This window comes from Phoca vitulina, unplaced genomic scaffold, assembly GCF_004348235.1.
Source record: "Phoca vitulina isolate PV1807 unplaced genomic scaffold, GSC_HSeal_1.0 scaffold22, whole genome shotgun sequence".
Classification (NCBI taxonomy): domain Eukaryota; kingdom Metazoa; phylum Chordata; class Mammalia; order Carnivora; family Phocidae; genus Phoca; species Phoca vitulina.
Window position 1 is genome coordinate 1,858,890 of NW_022589725.1, and position 27,738 is coordinate 1,886,627.

General features: G+C 41.0%; 2 protein-coding genes across 2 annotated transcripts in view; one reads left to right on the forward strand and one right to left on the reverse strand.

Moving 5' to 3' along the window:
- The window catches only part of WFDC11 (WAP four-disulfide core domain 11), a 29,280-nt gene extending 10,992 nt beyond the window's left edge, over positions 1-18,288 (forward strand). Inside the window, exons 3-6 of the mRNA XM_032419919.1 lie at positions 11,698-11,818; positions 16,352-16,498; positions 17,533-17,675; positions 18,186-18,288. Of these exons, the coding sequence (XP_032275810.1) occupies positions 11,698-11,818; positions 16,352-16,498; positions 17,533-17,675; positions 18,186-18,200 (426 nt within the window). The 3' untranslated portion in view covers positions 18,201-18,288. The remainder of the gene's footprint in view (positions 1-11,697; positions 11,819-16,351; positions 16,499-17,532; positions 17,676-18,185) is intronic.
- Positions 18,289-22,742: 4,454 nt separating this feature from the next.
- On the reverse strand, positions 22,743-23,897 carry WFDC10A (WAP four-disulfide core domain 10A). Its single transcript, XM_032419920.1, has 2 exons — positions 23,810-23,897; positions 22,743-22,876 (listed from the first exon to the last, which is right to left on the reverse strand). Exons 1-2 carry the CDS (start codon positions 23,895-23,897, stop codon positions 22,743-22,745), a joined length of 222 nt encoding a protein of 73 aa, XP_032275811.1.
- Between the last annotated feature and the right edge of the window lie 3,841 nt (positions 23,898-27,738).

The following is a 27,738-nucleotide window of genomic DNA, read 5'->3' on the forward strand; positions in this document are numbered from 1 at the left end:
GACCCCTGCAAGGCCTTGACTCTCATGGAGGCAGAGGAGGGAGCAAAGGTTAATTCTGCCATGACTTGGGTGTCCAAAAAGCCAAGTCCCAGCCTGCCGATATTCGTTGATCAGGCTGGTCTGTCTGTGACAAGCACACAGCCTCACCGTTGTCGGGTTTCTGCAGTAATTGTTCTTCTCTCCTGCTCCAACCATGCTCCTAGCAAATTCTCTCTTCCCTACCCCTCTTCCTGATCATCAGAAGTAGCTCTCTCACATGTAGAGACTCAGCACACAACTTCACTCTCTTATTCAGGATGAAGTCATCTCCTCGGCCCTGTGACATAATAGAGCTTGAAAAGACTTTGATCACTGAATATCCCACAGGACATCATGCTGCTCTTTCAGGTCATTTACATTGTGCCAACTGGCCATGGGGAAATAGTAGGTATCCTAAGTGCTTTACCATGTGCATGCCAGAGTGTAGGAGATACACCTGATGATATCCCAGACTTTCCATATTGGTGAATTTCCAGAGATCTAGTGGCCTGGGGCTGATGGGGACAGTCTTTTTTTTTTTAATTTTTTTATTGTTATGTTAATCCCCATACATTACATCATTAGTTTTAGATATAGTGTTCCATGATTCATTGTTTGTGCATAACACCCAGTGCTCCATGCAGAACGTGCCCTCCTCAATACCCATCACCAGGCTAACCCATCCTCCCAACCCCCTCCCCTCTAGAACCCTCAGTTTGTTTTTCAGAGTCCATCGTCTCTCATGGTTCTTCTCCCCCTCCGATTTCCCCCCCTTCATTCTTCCCCTCCTGCTACATTCTTCTTCTTCTTTTTTTCTTTCTTAACATATATTGCATTATTTGTTTCAGAGGTACAGATCTGAGATTCAACAGTCTTGCACAATTCACAGCGCTTACCAGAACACATACCCTCCCCAGTGTCCATCACCCAGTCACCCCATCCCTCCCACCCCACCCCCCACTCCAGCAACCCTCAGTTTGTTTCCTGAGATTAAGAATTCCTCATATCAGTGAGGTCATATGATACATGTCTTTCTCTGTTTGACTTATTTCGCTCAGCATAATACCCTCCAATTCCATCCACGTCGTTGCAAATGGCAAGATCTCATTCCTTTTGATGGCTGCATAATATTCCATTGTATATATATACCACATCTTCTTTATCCATTCATCTGTTGATGGACATCTTGGCTCTTTCCACAGTTTGGGGACAGTCTTTTGAGACAGGAGACAAGTTTCTGCACCTTGTATTGCTTACCGTTTAGAAAGACACACCGTGTGGTGGGCCTCTTTGGATTTTGCGGATAATATCGGCCACTTTTGGGCATTCTCCTTTCATCTATTTCCTTGGGGAATGGAAGGCTGCTAGTTTTGAGTGAGACTTAGATTACAAAAAGATTCTGCAGTAAGCCCAGGATGTGTTGAAAGTTGCCTGCCAGCTGGGTCTTAGCACCTAGCATATGCATTTTATTAAATGTGTCTGTGGTAGATTAGGATGCTGATAGAACCATTGCATGTCCAAGTAGAAGAATCACAGAACACACACTTGGATTATTGAGGTCAGGCCTTGTCCTCTTCTTTTTTTTTTTTTTTTTTTTAAGATTTTACTTATTTATTTGAGAGAAAGAGAATGAGAGAGAGAGAGAGAGAGAGAGAGCACAAAAGTGGGGAGGGTCAGAGGGAGAAGCAGATTCCCTGCTGAGCAGGGAGCCTGATGCGGGACTCGATCCCGGGACTCCAGGATCATGACCTGAACCGAAGGCAGTCGCTTAACCAACTGAGCCACCCAGGCGCCCCAGGCCTTGTCCTCTTCTGTTGATGGGTGCTTTCCATTTGAGAAGCAGCTCTCTACTTGCTAGTGGACCCTGGTAAAAGACTGCATGCCTGACCATGGGACATCGAGTCACTCTACAACTAGAATTTTCCATCAGAAATTAGGAGTTATCTGACCTATGAAATCTTAAAATGGGATGTGCATAGAGTCAGTCCATCATCAAATGCAAATGGTATAAATGAGAATGGGCCCAATCAGACCATTTCTTCTGGAAATGAGTAACCTATGCAATGAAGTGTTTGGGCCCTAAAGACCCACTGATATCTCCTCTTGCTTCATTCTTGCCCGTTGCCACTAAGTCTCCAAAGGACCTTCCCTTTCCACACCACCATGCATTCCCTAAGAAGTGGTGTCTTCCCATGTCTGCCTGTTTGCATCCCTCCTACTTTCCAATCCCTTCCTTACACTTTTTCAGGAACCAGAGATCTCATCTACCAGGTGTCAGCCTTGCCCTGGGTATTCCTCCATTCATTTTCAGACTTTCATTTTGTGAGGGTGATTTTACCTGTGTTCTATGCTAAGCCTTCTGCTCCTATCTCCTCATTTCCATGCAGTATCTGCAGTCTGTTTGTGTATGTCTCTGCTGTTAACCTTAAAAATAAAACTGTCAGCTATTTTACCAGCAAAAATGGGTTAATTTGGGAATAGCAGAGAATTGCAATTCAGGGCAAACTAGCTTTGGCAGAACCATAGGCAAGTCCAGAGATCAAAGGAGAGAAATACTCCTTTATAGAGGAAAATGGGAATTAATTGGGAGTTCCAAGTAAAATGGGCTTTTTATTGCCTGTGTTGTGATAGTCTCTTATTGGCTGGACTATTGCCAGGGGAGGAGGAAAACCTTCCTGTCTCTTGCTGTAACCACAAAGTACTAAGTAGCTAAGTAAGGTGTGATCCATTTGCAAGGAACATGTCCTGTTGGGTCTGCAATTGAGGACGATTAGTATGGTGTGAGAGCTCCCCCTGGTGGCCTCCCAACTCCATTTCAGTGAGGTTTTCCCTTATGAATTTTCACCCTGAATCTCTAGGGACTCCAACAGTACTAATCCGAATCTGCTGGATTTGAGTGTTTTATTTCTTTGCTCACAGATTGCTTGAAATTTGTAGCATTCGCTATTTCCTCACTAGACTGCGGCTATGAGTTATGGATTGATTTATTTGCTTTCCTTGTTGATCTGTATGTTTTTTTTTGTTTGTTTGTTTCTATTAGTTTCAGAGGTAGAATTTAGTGATTCATCAGTTGCATATAACACCCAGTCTAATTACATCAAGTGCCATCCTTAATGCCCATCACCCAGTTACTCCATCCCCCACCCACTTCCCCTCCAGCAACCCTCACTTTGTTTCCTAGAGTTCAATGTCTTATGGTTTGCCTCCCTCTCAATTTTCTTTTCTTTTTTTTTTTTTTAAGATTTTATTTATTTGAGAGAGAAAGCAAGAGAGAGAAGGAGAGAGAGAGAACGAGCAGGGGGGAGGGGCAGAAGGAGAGGGAGAGGCAGGCTCCCCACTGAGCAGGGACCCTGATGCAGGACTCGATCCCAGGATCCTGGGATCATGACCTGAGCCAGAGGCAGATGCTTAACCAACTGAGCCACCCAGGCGCCCTCAATTTTCATCTTATTTTATTTTTCCTTCCCTTCCCCTCTGTTCATCTGTCTTGTTTCTTAAAATCCACATATGAGCGAAATCCTATCCTTTATCTTCCTCTGACTGACTTATTTCACTTAGCATAATACCCTCTAATTCTATCCAGGTCATTGCAAATGGCAAGATTTCATTCTTTTTGATGGTTGAGTAATATTCCACTGTAAATACATACCACATCTTGTTTATCCATTCATCTGTTGATGGACATCTTGGGCTCTTTCTATATTTTGGCTATTGTGGACATTGCTGCTATAAATATTGAGGTGCATGCGCCCCTTCGAATCACTATGTTTGTATCCTTTGGATAAATACCTACTAGTGCGATTGCTGGGTCCTAAGAAAGTTCTACTTCTAACTTTTCGAGGAACCTCCATACTGTTTTCCAGAGTGGCTGCACCAGTTTACATTCCCACCAATAGTATAAGAGGGTTCCCCTTTCTCCACATCCTAGCCAACATCTTTTGTTTCTTGAGTTGTTAATTTTAGCCATTCTGACTGGTATGAGGTGGTATCTCACTGTGGTTTTGATTTGTATTTCCCTGATGCCGAGTGATGTTGAGCATTTTTCATGTGTCTGTTGGCCATTTGTGTCTTCTTTGGAGAAATGCCTGTTCATGTCTTCTGCCCATTTCTTGAGTAGATTTTTTATTTGTTGGGTGTTGAGTGAGGTAAGTTCTTTATAGATTTTGAATACTAGCCCTTTATCTGATATATCATTTGCAGATATCTTCTCCCATTCCATAGGTTGCCTTTTAGTTCTGTTGACTCTCTCCTTTGCTATGCAAAAGATTTTTTATCTTGATGAAGTCCCAATAGTTCATTTTTGCTTTTGTTTCTCTTGGAGACATGTTTAGCAAGAAGTTGCTGTGGCTGAGGTCAAAGAGGTTGCTGCCTGTATTGTCCTCTAGAATTTTGATAGATTCCTGTCTCACATTTAGGTCTTTCATCCATTTTCAGTCTATTTTTGTGTATGGTGTCAGGAAATGGTCCAGTTTCATTCTTCTGCATGTGGCTGTCCAATTCCCCCAACACCATTTGTTGAAGAGGCTGTATTTTTTCCATTGGATATTCTTTCCTGCTTTGTCAAAGATTAGTTGACCATAGAGTTGAGGGTTCATTTCTGGGTTCTCTATTCTGTTTCGTTGATCTATGTGTCTGTTTTTGTGCCAGTACCATACTGTCTTGATGATTACAGCTTTGTAATACAGCTTGAAGTCTGGAATCGTGATGCTTCCAGCTCTGGTTTTCTTTTTCTACATTAATTTGGCTATTCGGGGTCTTTCTGGTTCCATGCAAATTTTAGGATTGTTTGTTCCAGCTCTATGAAAAATGCTTATGGTACTGCCATACTGTTTTCTACAGAAGCTGCACCATTGTACATTCATTCCCATCAACACTGTACAAGGTCCCACATCTCCACATCCTTGTTAATACTTGTTTTTTTGTTTTGATAGTAGCCATCCTAATGGGTGTGAGATGGTATCTCATTGAAGTTTTGATTTGCATTTCCATAATGATTAGTAATGTGGAGCACATTTTCATGTGCTTGTTGGCCTTTTGCACATCTTCTCTGGAGAAATGTCTATTCCAGTCTTTGACTATTTTTAAATCTAGTTGTTTGTTTTTTTGATGTTGAGTTTTAGGAGCTGTGTCCATATTCTGGATATTAATTCTTTATCAGATGTATGGTTTACAAATATTTTCTCCCATTCCATGGGTAGTCTTTTTATTCTGTTGATAGTGTCTTTTGATGCACAAAATTTTTAAATTTTCAATTTGTTTATTTTTTCTTTTACCTGTGTCTCTCTTGCTGTATCCAAGAAATCACTGCTAAATCCAATGACACTAAGATTTTCCCTGGGTTTTCCTGTAAGAGTTTTGTAGTTTTAGGTTTTACATTTATGTCTTTGATCCATTCTGATTTGATTTTTGTATATGGTGTTAGGTGAAGGTCCAATGTCATTCACTTGCAGCTGAATATGTAGTTTTCCTAGCACCATGTGTTGAAAACACTGTCCTTTCCCCATTGACTGGTCTTGGCATCTTTGTCAAAAAATCATTGACTCTACATTCAAAGGTTTATTTCTGGGCTCTTCATTCTATTCCATTGGTTTATATGTCTGTCTTTACTCCAGTATCACACTGTTTTAATCACTGAAGCTCTGTATTAAGCTTTGAAATCAAGAACTGTAAGCCCTCCAGCTTTATTCTTCTTTTTCAAGATTATTTTGGCTATTTGGAGTCCCTTTGGGATACCATACATATTTTAGTATGGGTTTTTCTATTTATGCAAAAACATCATTGGGATTTTAAAAGGGATTGCATTGAATCTGCAGGTCACTTTGAGTAGTATTGACATCTTAATATTAATTCCTCCCATCTGTAAACATTGGATGTATTTCCATTTATTTATGTCTTCAATTTCTTTCAGCAATGTTTTGTAGTTTTCGTTTTACAAGTCTTTCATCTCCTTGGTTAAGTTAATTCCTGAATGTTTTATTCTTTTTGATGATATCATAAATGGAAATTTTTTCATAATCTCCTTTTCAGGTTGTTCGTTGTTAGTATATAGAAATGCACCTGATTTTTGTGTGTTGACTTTGTATCCTGCTACTTTTCTGAATTCATTTATTAGCCCTAACAGATTTTTCTTTGTGTGAAATCTTTAGGGTTCTCTACATATAAGATCCTACAATATGCATACAGAGCTAGGTTGACTTCTTTTTCAGTTTGGATGACTTTTATTTCTTTTTCTTTTCTAATTGTTCTAGCTAGAACTTCCAGTACTATGTTGAATAGAAGTGGTAAAAGCAGTCATCCTTCTCTTCTTCCTGATCTTAGAGGAAACACTTTCTTTCACCACTGAATATGATATTGGCTGTGGGTTTTTCATATATGGCTTTTATTATATCAAGGTAGTGTTTTTCTATTCCTAGTTTGTTTTTATTATGAAAGGGTGTTGAAATTTGTTGAATGCTTTTTCTGCATCAATTGAGATGATCATGTGGTTTTTCCTCCCTTCATTCTGTTAATATGGTATATTATATTGATTGATTTTCATATATTGAACTACCTTTACATTTCAGGAATAAATTTAACTTGATCATGATGTATAATCCTTTTAATACACTGCTTAATTCAGTTTGATAGTATTTTGTTAAGGTCTAGAACTTTTCTTTGGTGGAGAGTTTTGCTGAGATTTTTAATTACTGATTAAATTTTTTAATTAGTTATAAGTATATCCAGATTTTCCATACTGCATGACTTAGTCTTGGTAGGGTTTGTGTTTCTAAGAATGTGTCTATTTCGTTTAGGTTATCCTATTGTTGGCATACAATTGCAATCAGTAGTAATGTCCTTACTTTCATTTCTGATGTTATTAACTTGCATAGTTACTTTTCCCCCCTTAGTCCATCTAGTTAAATGTCAATTTTATTGATTTTTTTCAAAGAACCAGCTTTTGGCTTCATTGATTTTCTTTATTGTTTTTCTATTTTGTTGATCTGTGCTTAATCGTTATTATTTCCTTCTTTGTGCTAGCTTTGGGTTAGTTTGTTCTTTTTCTAGTTCAAGTTATAAAGTTAAGTTGTTCATTGAAATCTTTCTTGTTTTTTTCTCCACATTTTTATTTAAATTCCAGTTAGTTAATATACAGTGTAATATTAGTTTCAGGTATAGAATTTAGTGATTCATCACTTACATACAACACCCAGTGCTCATCATGACAAGTGCCCTCCTTAATACCCATTACCTATTTTTTGGGGGGGGGGAGAATTTTTATTTATTTATTTTTATGGTTTTTTTAACTTTTTAAAATTTAAATTCAATTAATTAACATATAATGTATTATTGGTTTCAGAGATAGAGGTCAGTGATTCATCAGTCTAAACATTACCTATTTAACCCATCTCCTTGTCCACCTCCCATCCGGTAACCATTAGTTTGTTTTCTATAGTTAAGAGTCTGTTTCTTGGTTTCTTGTTTTTCTCTCTCTCTTTTTCCGCTTTGCTCATTTATTTTGCTTCTTTCTTTTTTTAAAATATTTTATTTTTTTTAAGTGATCTTTACACACAACGTGGAGCTTGAACTCACAACCATGAGATCAAGAGTTGCATGCTCCACTGACTGAGCCAGCCATGCACCCCTGTTTTGTTTCTTAAATTCCACATATAAGTGAAATTATATATTGTCTTTCTCTAACTGACTTATTTCACTTAGCATGATACTCTCTATCTCCATCCATGCAAGATTGCATTCTTTTTTATGGATGAGTAATATTACTCTGTGTGTGTACATATATACATATATACCACCTCTTCTTTATCTATTCACTCATCAATGGACACTTGGGCTGTTTCCACATTTGGTTATTGTAGACAATGCTGCTATAAACATTGGGGTGCATATATACCTTTGAATTAGTATTTTTATATTCTTTGAGTAAATACCTAGTAGTGCAATTGCTGCATGGTAGGGTAGTTCTATTTTTAATTTTTTGAGGAACCTCCATGCTGTTTTCCAGAGTAGCTGCACCAACAGTGTAAGAGGGTTCCCCTTTCTCCACATCTTTGCCAACACCTCTTGTTTTTAAATATAAACATTTATAGCTGTCAGTTTCTTTTTGCTGTGTCACATACATTTTGATATATTGCATTTCAGTTTTAATTCAACTCTAAGTATTTTCTAATTTTCCTTATGGTTTCTTTGATCTATTGGTTTTTTAAGAGTGTGTTGTTTAATTTCCACAACTTCATGAATTTTACAGTTTTACTTATGTTATGGTTTTTACCTTCAACTCATTGTGGTTAGATAATATCTATCTTTTAAAATCTCTTGAGACTTGATTTGTGGTATAACATATGGTCTCTCCCAGAGAGTGTCCCATGTGCACTTGAGAAGAATGTGTGTGCTATTGTTGCATTGAATATTCTCGATATGTTTGTTAGATCTAATTGTTTTATTGTGTTGTTTAAATACTCTATTTCCTTACTTATCTTCTGTCTAGTTGGTCTATTATTGAGAGGGGGTATTGAAGTCTCCAATTATTATTGTAGAACTATCTACTTTTCCATTGTGTCAGTTTAGGCTTCATATATTTTGATGATTGTCATTAGGTACATGAATGATTATAATTGTAATTATACAATTCTTGTTGTATTGAACCTTTTATTAATATACAATGTCCTTTCCCACCAACAGGGTAAGAGGGTTTCCCTTCCTCCACAACCTCTCCAACATTTGTTGTTTCTTGCCTTCTCAATTTTTGCCATTCTAATTGGTGTAAGGTGGTATTTCAATGTAGTTTTGATTTGAATTTCCCTGATGGGAATGCAAGTTGGTACAGCCACTTTGGAAAACAGTGTGAAGTTTCCTCAAAAAATTAAAAATAGAGATACCCTATGACCCAGCAATTGCACTACTGGGTATTTACCCCAAAGATACAGATGTAGTGAAAAGAAGGGCCATGTGCACCCCAGTGTTCATAGCAGCAATGTCCACTGTAGCCAAACTGTGGAAAGAGCCGAGATGCCCTTCAACAGATGAATGGATAAAGAAGATGTGGTCCATATATACAATGGACTATTAGCCATCAGAAAGGATGAATACCTAACTTTCGCATCAACATGGATGGGACTGGAGGAGATTATGCTTAGTGAAAGAAGTCAGGCAGAGAAAGTCAATTATCATATGGTTTCACTTACTTGTGGAACATAAGAAATAGCATGGAGGACATTAGGAGAAGGAAGGGAAAAATGAAGGGAGGGGGAATCAGAGGGGGAGATGAACCATGAGAGACTATGGACTCCAGGAATCAAACTGAGGGTTTTAGAGGGGAGGGGGTGGGGGATGGGTTAGCCCATTGATGGGTATTAAGGAGGGCACGTATTGCATGGAGCACTGGGTGTTATAAGCAAACAATGAACCATGGAACACTACATCAAAAACTAATGATGTACTGTATGGTGACTAACATAACATAATAAAAAAATTTAAAAAATACACAATGTCCTTTGTCCCTTGTAATCTTTATTTAAGGTCTATTTGGTCTGATATTAGTATAGGCACTCCTGCTCTCTTTTGACTACTATTTGTATGGAATATGTTTTTCCATCCTTTTACTTTCAATCTATTTGTGTCTTTGGACCTAAAGCAAGTGTCTTGTAGACAACATATGGTTGGATCATGCTTTTTTATTTATTCCACCAATCTGACTTTTGATTGGATAGTTTAACCCATTTTCATTTAAAGTAATTATTGATAAGGAGGGACTTACTTCTGTCAGTTTCCCATTTATTTTCTATGTGCCTTATAGCTTTTTTGGTCATCTATCTCTATATCTATATATAGATAATAGGTGGATGTACACAAAAATGTTAGCACAGGATGACAAAATTAACAGTAGATTTTAAATTTCTCTGTCATTTAAAAATTTTTGCAAGGTATATGCATTAAGCATGAGGTCCTCTTTTAGTAATACATAAGCACAAATGGTATTCTAGAAAGAAACTATTTTTTTCTACAGGAAGAAGTAAATGGGATGAAGTGATGAGAGCCCTTACAAAGAGTGAAGGCCAAGGATATGTTGTAAAGTGGGGAGAGACAAGGAAACAGACCTAGAGGGAAAAAAAAGAAGTTTGGACAATCCATAACGTTTGCTTCTTTCTTGCTCTCCATTCTTTCCATTCTAGCTAAGCCACTCTGTGAATACTTTAAGCCAGGACTTACCCAGTGCTATCCATACTCAGCTTGGCCCCTGGAGTTCCCCTCCCCACTATGCTCATCAACTAGTATTGTAAGCACACCTGGAGGGAGTAATCTTGGTGATGGGAAATGGGTCCAAGGAATATCATGGCTTGCAGTCCCAAGAGAATCTGCAGGCTTGACCATCTGACATACATGGTTCTAAACTCACTTCCTTTTAAATCCTGTACCTGGCACTTACTAGCTGTGTGGCCTTGGGCAAGTTGCTTAACTCTTCTGTGCCTCAGTTTCTGCATCTGTAAAATAGGAATAATAGTAGGACTAAACTCATAATATCATTGAGAGTATGTATTAGTTAATACATGTTAAATATCCGACACATGGTGAATTTTTTTTTTTTTTAATTTTATTATGTTATGTGAGTCACCATACAATACATCATTAGTTTTTGATGTGGTGATCCATGATTCATTGTTTGTGTATAACACCCAGTGCTCCATGCAGTACGTGCCCTCCTTAATACCCATCACCGGGCTAACCAATCCCCCCTCCCCCCTCCCCTCTAAAACCCTGTTTGTTTCTCAGGTCCATAGTCTCTCATGGTTCATCTCTCCCTCCAATTCCCCCCCCCATTTTTCCCTTCCTTCTCCTCATGTCCTCCATGCTATTCCTTATGTTCCACAAATAAGTGAAACCATATGATAATTGACTTTCTCTGCTTGACTTATTTCACTTAGCATAATCTCCTCCAGTCCCATCCACGTTGATGTAAAAGTTGGGTATTCATCCTTTCTGATGGCTGAATAATATTGGTTTTAAACTGAATAATTCTTGACACTCCATTGGGTAAGTGTTTCTTTTGTTTATTTAACAAACATAACATGACCTCTATGCCAGACATTGGCTCTAAGTGCTTAACAGATAATCACTCATGGAACCCTCACAAAAACCTTATGAGGAAAGTGCTGTTATTATCCCCATTTAGCATATAAGGAAATTGAGGCACAGAGAGGGTTAGTGACTTGCCCAAAGTTAAGTGGGAGCTAGGATTTGGATCCAGCTTAAGTCTGCGTTTTAAATCTCTATGTTATGTAGCCTTTTGCAAGCTCTCTTGGTAGACCTCTCTCTTCTTATCAGCACAAAAGCCACAAGACGTTGGTGATAAGGTAGATGTAGGCTAATGCTAGCAATGGAGAAATTAGTATCAAGGATGGATGGGGCTTTACAAAGTCTTCACACGGATGCTGGAGAAAAATAGATACATAAATCCTTTCGCACCTCCACAATCGCCCAGACTTCCAGAAATGTATGTGTTGGTGGAGAGGAGTCTCCTGCAGTTCCACAGTGTTCTGTTTCAGTCTATGTTCTCTGCCGCAAAAAAAGAAAAAAGGAAGTACTCTTTGAATAGGAATTCAGTGATAATGTTCTGAATGTACCCAACTATAGCTTGGGGCAGAACTCACAGATCTGCCACAGCCAGAACCATGATTATATTCTGAGTCTTTAAAATCTGTTCTGTTCATCGTCTGCCCTGTGCAGGGGCTCTGTGGTTCCCAGAAGCCAGGAAGAAGATCCACCAGCCAAATAATTACCAGCACTTCCAACTTGAACATCTTCAGAGGTAGGTAGAGGTCAGAATCCTGGGGCTAGAAGTGGGAACCAGCAAACACTTGTTTGTGGCTTGGTTGGATGAGTTCCCTGTCCAAATCATGCTCCAGATCATGCCAACACTATCCCTGTATGGAAGAGATTCTTATCTTTGTTGTTCAAATGGAGAAACCAAGGGGCGCTTGGGTGGCTCAGTCGGTTAAGCATCTACCTTTGGCTCAGGTCATGATCTCGGAGTCCTGGGATTGAGCCCTGTGACAGGCTCCCTGCTCAGTGGGGAGTCTGCCCCCCCTTCTCTCTCCCTCTTGCCCTCTCACCCTGTCATGCTCTCTCTCTCTCTCAAATAAATAAATAAAATTTGTAAAAAAAGATTTATTTATTTATTTATTTGACAGAGAGAAACACAGTGAGAGAGGGAACACAAGCAGGGGGAGTGGGAGAGGGAGAAGCAGGCCTCCTGCAGAGCAGGGAGCCTGATGGGGACTCGATCCCAGACCCTGGGATCATGACCTGAGCGGAAGGCAGATGCTTAACGACTGAACCACCCAGGTGCCCCTCAAATAAATAAATAAAATCTTAAAAAACGGAGAAACCAAGAGAAAGAGAGAGGAAGATGACGTAGATGAACACTGTGTCCCTTCACGTGTGATATCCTGAGAAGGACACTATGTAATGCCTACCTAGGTATTCCCACTGAGAATGTATAACCTGAGTCTGTCTAATCATGAAGAAATTTCAGACAAATCACAAAATGAGGAATGTTAAACTAAAAAAAGTTTGGCTGTATTCTTCAAAAATTTCAATGTCGTAAGAGACAAAGGATGTTATTGGGTGAATTTATAAAATGGAAAACTGATGGTAGCTTAGATAAATATAGAAAAGTATATTTTACTACTGTTAAATTTAATGAAATTGATTAATTGCACTATGATCATGTAAGAGAATGTCCCTACTATAATACTGACTGAAATATTATTCCTAAATAAGGGCCATGATATGTGATATTTACTCTCAAGTTGTTCATAAAAATATAATATATAAATATATATGAAATATATATATGGAGAAAGAGGAGGTAATTATGGATAAATTCTTAAAATAGGTGATCCTAAGCAAATGGTATACAGATGCTCTTGGTACTATTCTTACTTGTAACTTTGGAATTATTTCCAAAGAATAGTTCTTAAAAAGTTAAAGACAACTCATCTAATGGTCCACATGCCTCAAATTTTATTTTCCTATTTTCTAATTTTTCACATATGCCAAGGAAGAGAATAAGTTAGCCCTTCTAAAGAGTTTTGCACCTTTGGAAACGTCTCTACATATTGTGTCTATTTTTGAGCATTTGAAGAGATTTCAACCAATGTATGTAGGTTATCTTCTGCTTTGTTGAAAATGTGGAAGCAAAAATAAAGATTTTGAGGGAAAATTGGTCACTTGCCGGGAAAGAGACAATTACTCTCCTGTGACTATATAATTCATAGTATCCAGACTTCTCTTTTATCTTTGTTTCCTTTATCTGTCCTTCTGTTTGGCCTCGGGAGTGTGAAGCACCAGACTGGGAGTGAGAGAGAAGTGGGGAGAGGACTGAAAATTTGGGGGAACAGTAGGTAACCTCTTCCTTCAGAACCCTGAATCTCATCACTAGTGAGCTGCCTAAAATAACAGCTAGCACTTATTTTGCATATTCTGTGTTCCAGGTCCTTGACCCTCTCTTATCTTTCCTCTTTCACATTGATATCCACCTATTATTATGTATTTCTTTTATATATCTTGTTTATTTTCTGTCCCCTGTACTAGAATGTAAGCTTTACAAGGGCAGGCATTTTTTGTAATTTTGTTCATTACTATATCCTCAGTGTTTGAAAGAGTGGCTTATAGTAGTCACTAAATATAAGTATTTGTGGGATGAATAAATTGAGGACAGATGAGTGAAATATGGGCCCCCACTTACTCACCAGAATTAATTTCAAATAGGTTAAATTTTTTTTTTTAAAGAAAAGACCACAATAAAGTTAATGAGATGAACATTCACTCCTCTAGAGAAGAAAAGAGTCCGAGCCTAAAAATAACAACAATAACGGCCATTTGTTTTGCACATTCTGTGTGCTAAACCCTATGCTTGGTGCTTCATAGACTCCACATTTGCAATGTGGATTCTAACATTGCCCCCATGTTACAGGTGGGGAAGCTGAGGCTCTGAGAAATTAGGTAGTAGACCAATCCCAAAACTTAAATTAAGCTCAATGCGTTGGGGTTGGGTTTCAAGCCCAGGTCTCTCTGACTCCAGTGCTGATATTTTGTTCTCTGTTCTACACAATACTGACAGTCTTCAGTGTGGTAACAAGTGGGAGAGAATTTCCTTTTTATGGTGAGACAAGATGGGCACAATAAACCAGTCTTAATGGAGAAGAAAACTGGCAACAGCTATGTAGGGTTTGAAATAAGCAGTACCCTTTACTCAGCACTTCTAGATCTCTACATTTGTGCTCTGAAGCTAATACCAGATTTAACTGAATTTTAGTTGCAAGTTGGTGCCTATTGATTTTTTTTTTCTAAAGAAGGGAAATTATAAATTTTCAGATGTCTTATGATCAATGGGACCATTTGAATGATATGTGTAACTAGCATATTGGGAAAATATTCACAGGGAGTGTTACTGATAATCTGTTGAAAAGTTTGTCCTTTGTCTCATTTAAATTTACTCATTAAAGTGACTTCTTTTCCTGCCTCTGTATGAGAGCTTGGGTATAGAACTTCAATTTTCTAGACACTGCCTAAACTTAGAATATATTAAAAAAAAGTCTAAGCCCAGGCAATAGTCAAAATACTAAAATTGAATTAAAATCGTGGCTTCCGCCACACCTAGAAACCTGCAATTGGAGAAGAGAGTGACCAGTTTTCCTCTCCTCCTGCAGATGGCTAAGTGCCATTTTGGAAGTGGACAAGGGAGAAGAGATGAGGAGGTCAGGACAGTTCTTTCTGGCAGGGAGTATTGTACTTTTGTGCTTTGTGCTTTCTGGGCTTAGTATTGCTTATAGTTGACTCTGTTGTTGGTGGTTTCATGGGTTCTTTGAGTCTTCCCCCAACCCCAACTGATGGAAGTTTCTTACCTATGGTTGTCTTGATATGGCTGAACCCACCTCCTTTCTGACACTTTTCCCAGACCCTAGCATCTGACCAGTCACTTCCTACTTCCTTCTGCTGAGGTCCCATGGCCTTCCCAGGCAGCCTGCCTGACATGAATCTAGTGCAAATCCACACTGGCTTTCTTGCATACATTGCGTTATCAAATGCCATAGTGGAGGCTTAGCCTCTTGCTGTGGCCATAAGTCACTTCAGCCAGCCTCCTGCCCTTTGTTTCCCTGGTGTGACTCAGACATCTGCCTATGTCTCCGCAAAACCTTGGGGCACATATAAAGCTCTATGGGAGGTATTCTTAAAGCCTTTCTAGTGACTTGAGATTAAAAGAGCACAACATTCTTTAAAAACAAGACAGAAAGATGACGAAAAAGGGGTTGGTGACTCTTAAAATCCTGACTTGTTTTAAACGTGGAAAATGGCCAGGTACTTGACGTATTTTTTGCAGGTGATTTTTGAGCAGATTTTCTTTAAATCTTAAGTTGACTTGTCTCACAAGCTCATTTTAGGGGCTATCCAAAGGTCTTGGCCAAAACTTTAATTTTAATATCATGTTACATATTTTTATTATTTAAAAAAATTTTAAATTAAAATTTTCTTTTAGAGAGAGAGAGAGTGAGAGCATGCAAGCCGGGGGGTGGGGGAGGAGCAGAAGAGAGAGAATCTTTTTTCTTTTTTCTTTTTTTAAAGATTTTATTTATTTATTTGACAGAGAGACACAGCGAGAGAGTGAACACAAGCAGGGGGAGTGGGAGAGGGAGCCCGATGCGGGGCTCGATCCTGGGACCCTGGGATCATGACCTGAGCCGAAGGCAGACGTTTAACGACTGAGCCACCCAGGCGCCCCGAAGAGAGAGAATCTTAAGCAGGCTCCAAGCTCAGCACAGAGCCCGACACGGGGCTCAATCTCACGACCCCAAAATCATGACCTGAGCAGAAATCAAGAGTCGGATGCTTAACTGACTGAGCCACTCAGGCGCCCCGAATATCATGTTACACATTTTTAAATAAAAAGTCAACATATAGACAGCAAGCCTGATATGATTTCAGTTTTATGTGCACATATAGAAGACAGAATAACATAGTCCAACATAGTGGGGTTGCTAGAAATATTTCATTGTCTTCTTTGTACTTTTTTATGTTTTAAGTATTTTGTCAGCTGGATTTGAATTATCTTTTCATCAAGGGAAGGCAACACATTTTTAAAATAATTTTTTTTTCTGTAAAAGGAAAGCATGAAGTGTGAGATGCAGAGAAACCTTTTAGCAAAGCCAGTGTTCAGCTTAGGTGTGTGCCTGTTGTTGGGTGGGTGGGGGGCAAGGAGGAATAAGTAGACAAAGAGTAAAGAATTTCTATAAGCGCTTCTTCTTGCTTCACAACTCTGTTTATATCTCTTGATTTCCAGCAGCAACTGGAAAGGGGATAAACATCCGGACAGTATATATTCAGACACGTACAGTCAGCATCATGAAGCTCTGGACACCTCAACTCGTGACATTCCTCTGTATGGAGCTACTATCTGTGCTGGGAGTGATGAAGGAAAAATACAGCTGTAAGTGATTAGCCTGGGGGTGGGGGTACTGTGTCATGGGGGTACTGTGCTTGTTCCTGGACAAGCGAAGGGGTATCGTGTCTGGCACATCTGACCCAGGACTCAGGACCCACCTTCCCTGGGTCACCTATTAAAGTTTCAGAGACTTTTTTAATGCACAGAGATCTAAGGAATGTCCAAGTTGAGGTCCTTCGATGCTTCCTCTTCCAACCTTGAAAGTGGCAATGGGTACCTGTCACCTTTTATATATATTCAATTAGTTATAAAGACATATTATTTTTCCATGTCAGGCTACCATATCTTTCCATACCTCCAGAAGCTCTGTGTCTTAGCTGTGTGTACTTCAATGAGTACTATAGGGGGATTTCTTAATATATACCCTTAGTTTCAGTGGCAGATCTTTTAGAATGTGAGAAGATAGAAAAGAGACATGAGATGTGTCTCTAGTGGGGCAAAGTTGAGGGCCATATGATGAGAAAATGGAATCAGTGGAGGGTGCCAAGAAAATGGGTGAGAGAGAGAAAAATTTGGTGAGAAGCTGTTCTTAAAGGCAGGGTCAACAAGAAAGAGAAGAAAAAGGGAGAGAATCTCTTCCTTATTCTCCCTGGTCTGGCTTCCCACACTAGGAAGTAGGTATAGTAATGAGGCTAGAGGCTGCCTTGGGCCCTGAGGTCTCCTATTACAGAAATGTAGATTTTGTAGGAGGACACATGAGTGTGTGTGTGTGGGGGCTGGATTTTTTTTCAAAAAAAATTTTAATTAAAAAATTTTTAAATAATAAAAATATGTAACATGATATTATATATCTATATCTAGGAGGCTTGACGAGGGCCCAGAGGCCTGTGGGAGCAGAGAAGGCAGAGATCTGTGAAGATGTAACGAGGAGGCTCAGTACAGGGATTTTCTCATAAGGCAGATGGATACCTGGGTGGGGCTAGGATTCTAGAAGGGGCTGTTAAGCTTATGAAGGACTTCTCTTCCCACCTTGGCTATGTGGCCCCTGTCAGCCTCTTTCTATCTCATGTCAATTACAGGGGATGAAATGTTCATTGAGGAGTGCTGGGGAGAGCCAAGTGTCATTGAATGTACCAAGAAGTGCTCTAGAGCCCTTAAATGTACAAACAAAAATTACACATGCTGCTGGACCTATTGTGGAAACATCTGTTGGAAAAATAAAGTGAGTTGGGAGGTGTGCTTGGGCATGGGTCTTCACTGATTCTCAGATGCTGTTATTCATAAACAGAAGACTGAAGTACCCCAAATCCTAGGCACAAAAATAGTGGATGATAATATCCCCTAAGCCTGGACAGCAGTTCAGTGGCAAATAAACCAAGACACCAGCTTGGGGCACATTGTTTCTTTCATTATATAATCAATGCCTATGTTGTCTTCGTTATATTACTCAATTGTTTGCTCTCTTCCCAATTTTTGTCCAAATTTCTAACCATTGCCTCCATAGTCAGACCTTTCAATGAACCCTTTTGGCCCAGCCAGGCCCCAAATCTCTACATTTCTCTGTTCAATGAACCAAACCCACCTCCCCACCCCAGAAGTGTACAATTCTTGGTGTTACATAAAGTACTCAGGTCGGGCGTTTGGTGGGGATGGGTAATATTAAGCTTGGGAATGAATGCTTGTTCCTCAGAGTTCCCTTAGCCTCTGAGTATATAACCTTTCTGTCTTGCAGGAAATCTTTGCATGAGGTCTAAACCCTAACCTCCCAGCGGGACACCAGTCTGTTCACACTGAGGGCTGGGCAAGAGCAAATCCTTGACAAATAAACTCATTTATCAGCAGTGGCTTTTGGCTTTTTCAACTCCCTTCCACTCTCTTTGATTGCCCTGTTATACCCCCCAAATTGTTCGCATCCTACAGGCTACATAGCTTCTAACTCTTGCTTCCTCATTTGATTACCTTAGAACTGAGGCTAATCTCATGGGTTTCACAGAATAGAAGTTTATTTCTAGTATGTCATTTTCATATGGGTAACTGGCAAGTAGCTCTTTCATTTGGTTTTTCAGAGAGCAGATCTCTGGTAAGTTTGTTTCTCACAGGGTATGGGTAAACAATTCTTTTTTTTTTTTTTTTTAGAGAGAGAGAAAGAGAGAGAGAGAAAGCGTGCATGAGCAGGGGGCAGGGAATGAGGGAGAGGGAGAGAGAGAATCCCAAGCAGGCCTCATGCCCAGCTGGGAGCTGGACACGGGGCTTGATCTCATGATCCTGAGATCATGATCTGAGCCAAAATCAAGAAAGGGACACTTAACCGACTGAGCCACCCAGGCACCCCTGCGTAAAAATTCTAAAATGACTTTACACGTATATAAGATGTATATAAGATAGTATATAAGATTGGACAAATAAGTAAATAACCGGGGATGATGGGAGCCTTGTTTCTCACTGTAAGAGAGAAGAAGTTACAAATAAGCAAAATGGAAGGCTAGATGAGCCCTGGGGGTACTGGATTCGAGTCAGAGACATCAATATGAACCCTCATTCAGCTCAATATATATACAGAGAGATGCAGAAGTAAAATAGACGAGTGTATACATGGATTAGTTACACATGTGTATATTTCCTGGCTATGCCTGGGAACAGTGATAACACAGTAGCAATAAGCACACCAGGAGCCCAGATCTTGGTTTTTATTACCATTCTCCAATAAATGGACCAAGGCTTCTCGGAGAAATGGCTGATTCTAGAACTAGGCTTAGAAAATACAAGATGACACTGGAGTATCTTTTAGGGTCAGAAAGTAAGGAAATGTTATAAAGTCAAAGAATGGGAAACAGGAAACAATCTTAAAGAGTTCCCAGTAGCCAAAGCCTAGAACAATTTGAGCATAAAACTGTCTCTGCTGGTCTATTAAAACAAGATGTTAGAAAGTTAATGAAAAAATATTAGACAACTTCAATGTAAAACTACTATTAAAGAAAACAGAATGAATGAAAATGGAAACATTTCTGCGGAAAAAAAATCTCCCACCAGAAACATCTTGTCAGGGAGAAGGGAAATACAACACCTGCAACTTTAATTAAATAAACATCTGTAAACAAAGATTTTAACAGATAAAAAAATACCTTGAATCAGAAATTTAAAAACTCAGCACATAAGTAGCCAAAAATCCAGGAAGACCTGAAATAAGAGGTGGACAGAACAAAAAAATCAAAGAAAAAGTTAAAGGTCATCTCAGAAATAAAGATTGTTACAAGATTTCAAGACAATAAATTCAACTGAACTACAAGAGGCATTGAAAAAGAATGAAAGAAGACAATATTCAACTAATGAATCATTGAACATTATATCAAAAATTAATGATGTACTATACCGTGGCTAATTGAATTTAAATTAAAAAAAAGAAATAAATGCAAAATAAAATGCAAAAAGTAAAAACAACCAGAGAAAGATTAATAAAGAAGATGGATAAAGAAAACCTAAATAAATAAATATAATTGGAGTTTTCAAAAAAAACCCCACAAAGTTAATATTTAAAACTAGAAAGCATTCCATCAATAAAGGAAACCTGAATCCACATAAAAAGGAACCTCCATATACCCAGCAACAGTGACCCAGAATATCCTTAGAATTCAGATGCATGGTGTTCTCTCATGTAGATTCTTCTACCTTCTCACACCCACCCACTAATGCTTTCCAGGAAGTGAACCCTTCCCAAGCTAAGACACTGGACAGACACTACACTCACTGATGGGTATACACTCTTAGAGAATGTAATTTTAATGGTAGGATTTTAGGCTCATAAATAACTTCCTCAAGATAGAGCCTTCCTTAAATCCTGCATGTCATGCCCATATGCCCATTCTAATTATATTTGGGCCAAAGAGCATTTCTTAGTGGTAGATCTTGCACTCAGCACCTAAAGCCAACACTTGCATTCCAGATAACTTCCTATAGCTCCTGAATTAGGCACCCTGGGTTTGTTATGACACAGTTTACTACCAGAGGCGGTGGTGGGACACACTTTGTGGGTGCAGGCATCGGTATGACCCACTTGTGAGCATTGGGGGCACCCAAAGGATGGAAATGAGGCAGGAGTTGACCATCATCATGGTGTATGAGATGCGGAAGATACTTCTAGAGTCCTCCCATCTGCACTGACATAGAGAAGGAGCATGGCTGGAGCATGAGGAGAGAACAATTACTGCAGAAACCATGACAACCTCGAGGCCGTGTATTTGTCACAGACAGACCAGCCTGATCAACAATTCTCCGCAGGCTGGGACTTGGCTTTTTGAACACCCAAGTCATGGCATAATTTTTGTTTGCTCCCTCCTCTGCCTCCATGAGAGTCAAGGCCTTGCAGGGGTCCCGTCTCCTCCTCTCGACCTACCATAGGGGCACACAGCTCTTCCATAGGACAGAACATGGAGTGCTGGCCAGGCAAGCACTCCTCCAGTCAAAGCATTCTAGGTGTAGCCTCTGAGTCCACTGGGGCAGGGTAGAGTGAGTGTCCAGAGAGCTCTGTGGAACACAGCCAGGATACCAGTTATCACGATGGAGAAGACCAGCTGCTTCCAGTAGAATTCATGGTCCGAGGTGCTCATGCCAGTGGTAAGGAATAGGTCAGCCGGCAGCATGGTGTACCCACATGGTAGGGAGCACTGGTTGTAGAAGTGGAAGGTCACTCCCTGTGTGGGCCCTGGCAGGTAACCTTGCCTTGTCTCTTAATAGTCTCTCCCAGGGTGTTTGGAGCATGGCCAAGCACTGGGAAGATGCTTGCAGAGTCAGGCTATGTGAGGAAGCACCAAGTCAGAGCTCCTGCAGAGCATGCTCTCACCGCCCACCTGTGTCTGATGATGTCTGTGCTACTGGTTGATCATAATCTCTTTCCTAAGGTCTCCTGGTCCAAGGGCTGCTTGATCATGATCTCTTTCGTAAGGTCTCCTGGTCCAAGGGCAGGTCCGAGGAGAGGTGGAGAAGCTCCTCTGATACCAGGAGCCCTGGGATGCTTCTGAGGTGGGCCAGAGGCTCTGGCCTGAGAGAGGCGGGTTTCCTCCTCTGGACAAGCCTTCACTGATGCCCAGCAGGAAACACTGGACTGGAGTGTGACACTGCACACCTACCTCCGGCAAGGCGCACCTGCCTGCCTGCTGGGGTTCTTCCCACTTGACTCCATGTCCCCACTGGGCACATGTGACCTAGTCCCTGGATTTAGCCCCAGGACCACCTCAGAGCAGCTGTGCTTGCACAGAGTGGTCCAGAGTCTGTTCCTCAGTGATTAAGGTCCACCGATTCTCCCTGAGACCATGGGCAACACCCATAGCCACCCTTAGTAGCCAATTAATCCTTAGTAGCATCACCTTTAGTCACCTGTTGCCCATCATGTGGTTTCTCCCTGGATTAGAAAAGGGAGAGAATGAGACCCTATGGAGGGGGCTTGGGGAAAGGTGGGGACTATTCAGTTGAGGGAAGGCCCTGGAGTCTCAGGTCCTGGCACCTCGTTCCAGGCCCCATCCCAAGAGTGGCCATATTGATGGTGGATGGAGTGGGAGATGTTAGTGTGGACACTCACTTCCATGCACATGGTCTCCCCATAATGGAGGAGCTGTGAGCAAACAGGAGGTCCAGACAAACATCGTCCTCTAGCCACATCATGACCGCTCACTCTCTTTTGCCTCGAGCATGTGCCTTAACTTCCCTCGGATTGGTTTTCTTCATTGTAAAAGGACAGTTATCTGAACCTCACAAGGAGAATGGGGAGAACGGGGTGGGGGTGGGTCAAGTTTAAGAAGAAGCCTCCCTGGGGACCTCCTCCTCTGTGGCCGGGGTCTAGCCTCCACCTGCCTCATGTTTAACTTGGCCCTTCTGACCCCAGGCTGAGGAATGTTCTGGTTAGCATTGGAGATACCATACACGAGCAGTTTCTCCCTGGGAGTACTGGTTCAGTGAGCAGATCAACAATGAGGCTGGGCCCTGGGGACCTGGCAGGAGTGGGGGCCAACGGGAGAGAGAATAGAGAAGAATGACAAGGGGAGAGAGATCAGAGACCTGGACCAAGAGAGGGGGCCACTTTGGGGTGTGCACTGGGTTTTCGATGATCACAAGCACTGGGACTAAAATGAGCAGGTCTGTGGACATTTGTTCTGGTTTATTTGACAGGAACAAGCAGTTCAGACGGGGGAGGGTGCATTCCTGTTGGCATCCTGGTGCCCGGGATCTGAGATCCTCCTGATTTGTTCTGAAAAAAGGGTTGGGGGAACAGGAGGCACAGCCCAACCCCCTCACCCACTCACTGGAGGCTCATGCAAACATTCCCACAGTAGGTTGAACAGCATATGGTATTTTCTCGTGGACAATCTAGAAAATACGAACAATGACTGCTGCAAAGATCCACGCTGGGCTTCTTCTCACAGGCTTTTAGATCTAAAAGGAGCAGGAACAGGGTCAGTGCAACCAGATCCCTTGAGAGCTGTCCTTTCAAATCCTCCCTCAAAGACTCCAGAACCCAGGTCCTACTCATGATGCTCTTGGACTTTCAGAGAACTCACTCTCTGCCCTTCACTCAATCCTAGTGATTGGTAGTATCTTAAATCTTATATCCCTCCATTTCCCCCCAACAGATCTCAATACTTGGCCTTCCTGGGCCCTCTGCATACTCTGCAGCCAGGACCCTGTCTCCCATGTTAGTCATGGCCTTGATGAAGTCCCCCGCCATCACCATAGAATCTACACTCTGAGAACTCAGCAGAGACTGAGACATCCTGCAGATCCTCCCCACTCTCCAGAATTTGCAGGGTCCAGAGAGGAAGATGACTCCCCACTCTGCCCCCTCTCTCCGGTCACGGTCACTTTCTCCAGGGCCCTTGCTTCTTCCCAGAAAATACCACTTGCACTATTTCCCTTCCACTGCCACCATCCTGGTCCCTCTGATGATAATTTTGACTTGACCCTGTACACCCCAAAACTTGCTTTCCCATGATCCTTTCATTCTACACTTACTCCCACCAACATTTCTGGATGTAACGTGTCACATGTGTGCAGAAATCTAAGAATAGTTGTTTGGTTTCCCCATGTGATTCTCAGCCCATGATGTACCTTTCACTACTTTATGTACCGTTTATGTCTGGGTATTTGGAATGGAGAATCAAAAGACGTAGGTTCCCCCACCACCCCCATCACTGTTCCCAGGGCTGGGTAAAGGGGTCAGAGGGTCATGGTTTGGGTGGACCCAGAGTCTTCATAGTGCTGTGGTCTGAGCAGGATGTGCTGAAAGGTTCCAATTCCCAGGTCCTCCTCAGAAAGGACACAGCCCTTCCTGGCCCCCTTCCCCTCCCTGTCCCCTAGTCCATCACCTACTCTGCATCTTCTTCAGTTTCCGGTACCGTCCCTGGGCCTGCAGCAGCACACAGAGGAGCAGGATGAGCAGCAGAGCCTGGGTTGGCATGACTCTGGGCAGAGTGGAGAGCGCTCAGTCTGGCACAGACTTCCCTGGAGAGCTGGGTGGTTATCCTGGGCTCCTCCCTGCTTCCACTGGCCAAACAAGGAACCCTGTTTCCTCTCCTTTGCCTGCCCTTACCACAGCCTGTTCTCTGTGGGACTTGGGCTTCTGCAGAGGATTCCTGCTCTCACATGACTAACCTCCTCTTTTGCAAACATTTTTTTCCTACTTTCTAATTATAAGATAATATACAGAAAAAGAGAAAAGTATAATTTTAAAAAAATTATAGTAATCTAAGTGTAGAGAGTTAACATGTGTCTTTTTATTACCATTCCATTTTTTTTCTTTGCAGATTTAAAATAAGCAATCGATTGTTTTCTCACATTTGGAATCACCCACCTATTGTTACCCATCCAGTCCCACCCTCATTTAAACAGGTAAATATTTCACAATGCAGTTTTCCACACTTACACACGTCTCACTTAAAATCAATGCCTATTGTCAAGCATTTGCATTGTACTAATCACTGAGTATCTAGGCAATATATTATGTTGAGCATTTTCAACCATAAATCTTTTTTAATTTTTTAAAAGTATTTTTTAAGATTTTATTTATTTATTTGTCAGAAAGAGAGACAGAGAGAGCACAAGCCTGGGGAGCAACAGGCTCCCCGCTGAGCAAGGAGCCCGATGCAAGACGAGACTTGATCCCAGGACCATGGGATCATGACCTGAGCCAAAGGCAGACGTTTAACCAACTGAGCCACCTAGGCATCCCCATAAATCCTTTTTTAAAGATATATTTATTTATTTTAGAGAGAGAGAGAGGGAACGGGGGAGGGACAGAGGGAAAGGGAGAGAGAGAATCTTAAGCAGACCTCAAGTTGAATAAGGAGCCTGACACAGGGCTCAATCTCACAACCCTGAGATCATGACCTGAGCCGAATCCAAGAGTCAGACGCTTAACTGATTGAGCCACCTAGGTGCTCCACAACCATAAATGTTTTATTTTTTAGATTAATATAGGAAAGGTGGAATTTATGGGTGTAAGAGTTAAGTAGGTATTCTAAGTATAAGTAAATAAATACACACATGTATGCATGTATACCTATATATACACACACATATATATGGAGAGAGAGGGAGAGGGAGAACTGGTTTTATAATTAAACATGTTTAAATCATGTTTAATTCAACAGAGGATGAGTGTCAATTTCCTCAAAACTTATAACGCACCACAGGGTAAGTTGGGAGATAATGGGCAGGAATCAGCCCTCTATTGTCTATAAAAATTTGAGTAGCAGAGGAATGTTCATAGGTTTTGTGCTAAGACAGATGGGGAGTTGAATCCTAACCCCAATATTCGACAGTGTCATAACACCGGGACAATCCTATGACCTCTATAGATTTAGTTCACTCATTAATTCTTGGCACCTCCATGGTGAAGATGAAATAAGATGACATCTATAAACACCTTCATAGCACCTGGCACTCAGTAGGTGCCCAATGTAGTACATTTGTCTGATCTCCAATCTTGCTTCCCAACCTCACAAAGCAAGCCCCAGGGACCAGAAGAATTCTCTTATCTCTTATTTTATACTGGGTATTAAGACCCGGCCCTGGAATTGGACTCTTAGAAGAAAAACCTTTTGGTCCAGGAGTCGGGGGGATTTGCAAGCTTATCCAAGCAGATCCGTCAACTCCACATGGATTGGTGGCAGAGCCAGGAGTAGATATAGGAACTCAAAACAGCCATTTCAAATGAACTACCTCTATTCTCTGAAAGAACAGAAAATGTGGGGAATTTGTTCTGGTTTAATGGAGTGAGGGGGTGAATCCTGAGTCAGGGACTTTTTCTGTTCTGTGAGGTCAGAGTCAATTACTCGACCTTGTCCTTCAACCAAAGTTATTTCTTCCTGTTGACAGCCTCCACCACCTACTCCCTTGGGGGACACCCCTCAGCCTTTCCTTCTCCCCTGCCTCCTTGTTTACCCTAGTGACTGTGGACAGATCTCCACAAACTGTCTCCTCTTTCAATGTTTTCTGGGTGGGATAGTTTTACCCAAAGAGATGTAATCTTCACCCTTTAACCTGAAGTCAATTGTACAGACCTCCCTCTCAAAAAAGGATTCCTAAGGGATGCTTAAATTTCCATCATCAGCCATTTTTTCTTTGGAGATTGGATCCCTTTACAAATGCAAATACTGTATGGTCTCATGTATATGTGGCCAGAAAACAAAGACAGCCCAAACTCATTCATACAAAGAATAGTTTGGTGGTTGCCAGCGGTGGCAGGTAAGGTGTGAAGAAAATGGTGACGAGGGTCCAAAGGTACAAACTTCCAGTTATAATATAAATAAGTCTTGGGGATGTACTGTACAGCATGGTGACTGTAGTGAACAATAGTGTATTGTATATTGAAGAGTTGCTAAGAGAGTAGGTCTTAAGACTCTCATCACTGGTACGCCTGGGTAGCTCAGTTGGTTAAGCATCTGACTTCAGCTCAAGTCATGATCTCAGGGTCCTGGGATCAATCCCCAGGTCAGGCTCCCTGCTGATCAGGGAGTCTGCTTGTCCCTCTGCCCCTCCCTACTCCTTCTACTGAGGCTCTCTCTCTGGCTCTCTCTCAAATAAAAACATAAAATCTTTTAAAAAAAAGCTCTTTCACAAGTAAAAAAAAATGTGTAATCCTGTGGTGATGAATGCTAGCTAAATTTATTGTGGTGATGATTTCACTATATAAACACCGAATCATTATGCTGTATATCTGAAACTAATATGTTATATGTCAATTATGTCTCAATTAAAATGTGCAAATACCTGTGGAGTAAGCAATCACCAGGATTTATGGAGAGCTCAGGAATGGGGACTATGAGAGTAGACACCAACAACACAACCTTACAGTTTTAGAAGAACACATAGGCACATTATGGGTCAAAAATACATGAGCAGGTATTACATATATGTGCGTATATGTATATATGTATATATGTATATATATATATGTATAATATGATGTATATATACATAGTAATGTGTATGTATGTATACACAAATCCATATCCATACATGTACATGTATATATACATACGCATATGTAGGTATATGTAATATATATATATGTCTGTTTATATGTATATGTGTATAAGTGTGTGTGTATATGTGTTGTGTATGTGTTGTGTGTATATATGTGTGTGTATACGTGTATGTGTATATACATGTGTAATATCTGTATGTATTTGTGCATGTGTGTATAAAATATACACATAGTGAGAGTGAGAGCAGGAGCTTGCTGTTTTCATAAATTTTACAAGCTTTATTGCACACCCATCTGAATGATCCAGAACCAAGTGTGGCAGAAATCCTGGGAGGAACCTCCTTGACATTCTTAGTGACTGTGCTCCTCAAACAGCCCAATAAGGAACCCCAACATCTGGGCCAGACTTAGGGCAGGGCTGTGAGTGCCCTGCCCAGAACATCATTTTCCAGCCATAGAAAGTGAGCACTTGGGAATCCACAATTCAATCATTTTAGGTGTGGCACCATTTGCAGCCCCCAACAAAGTTCCCTTCCTCTTGCTCCCACACCTTTGTACCCAGGCCCCCAAATTCTACTTTTTGTCTCTATACAGTCCACTCTCCTCAGCCAAGTCTCCAGAATCCTGACATACGTTTTCCACTCCTCAGTGCATCCGACGTATCCTGGGAAAAAGATCACCATACATAGATGTCTCCAGTCAGTGTATGAAATATTCCTGGACATAGAGTTTGGAAGAAGGAGGTCTGTTCCTTGGGAGCCCTGGCCCTTGCCCACTTGACTCTTCTTTTTTTCCTAATAAGCTCCAAAAC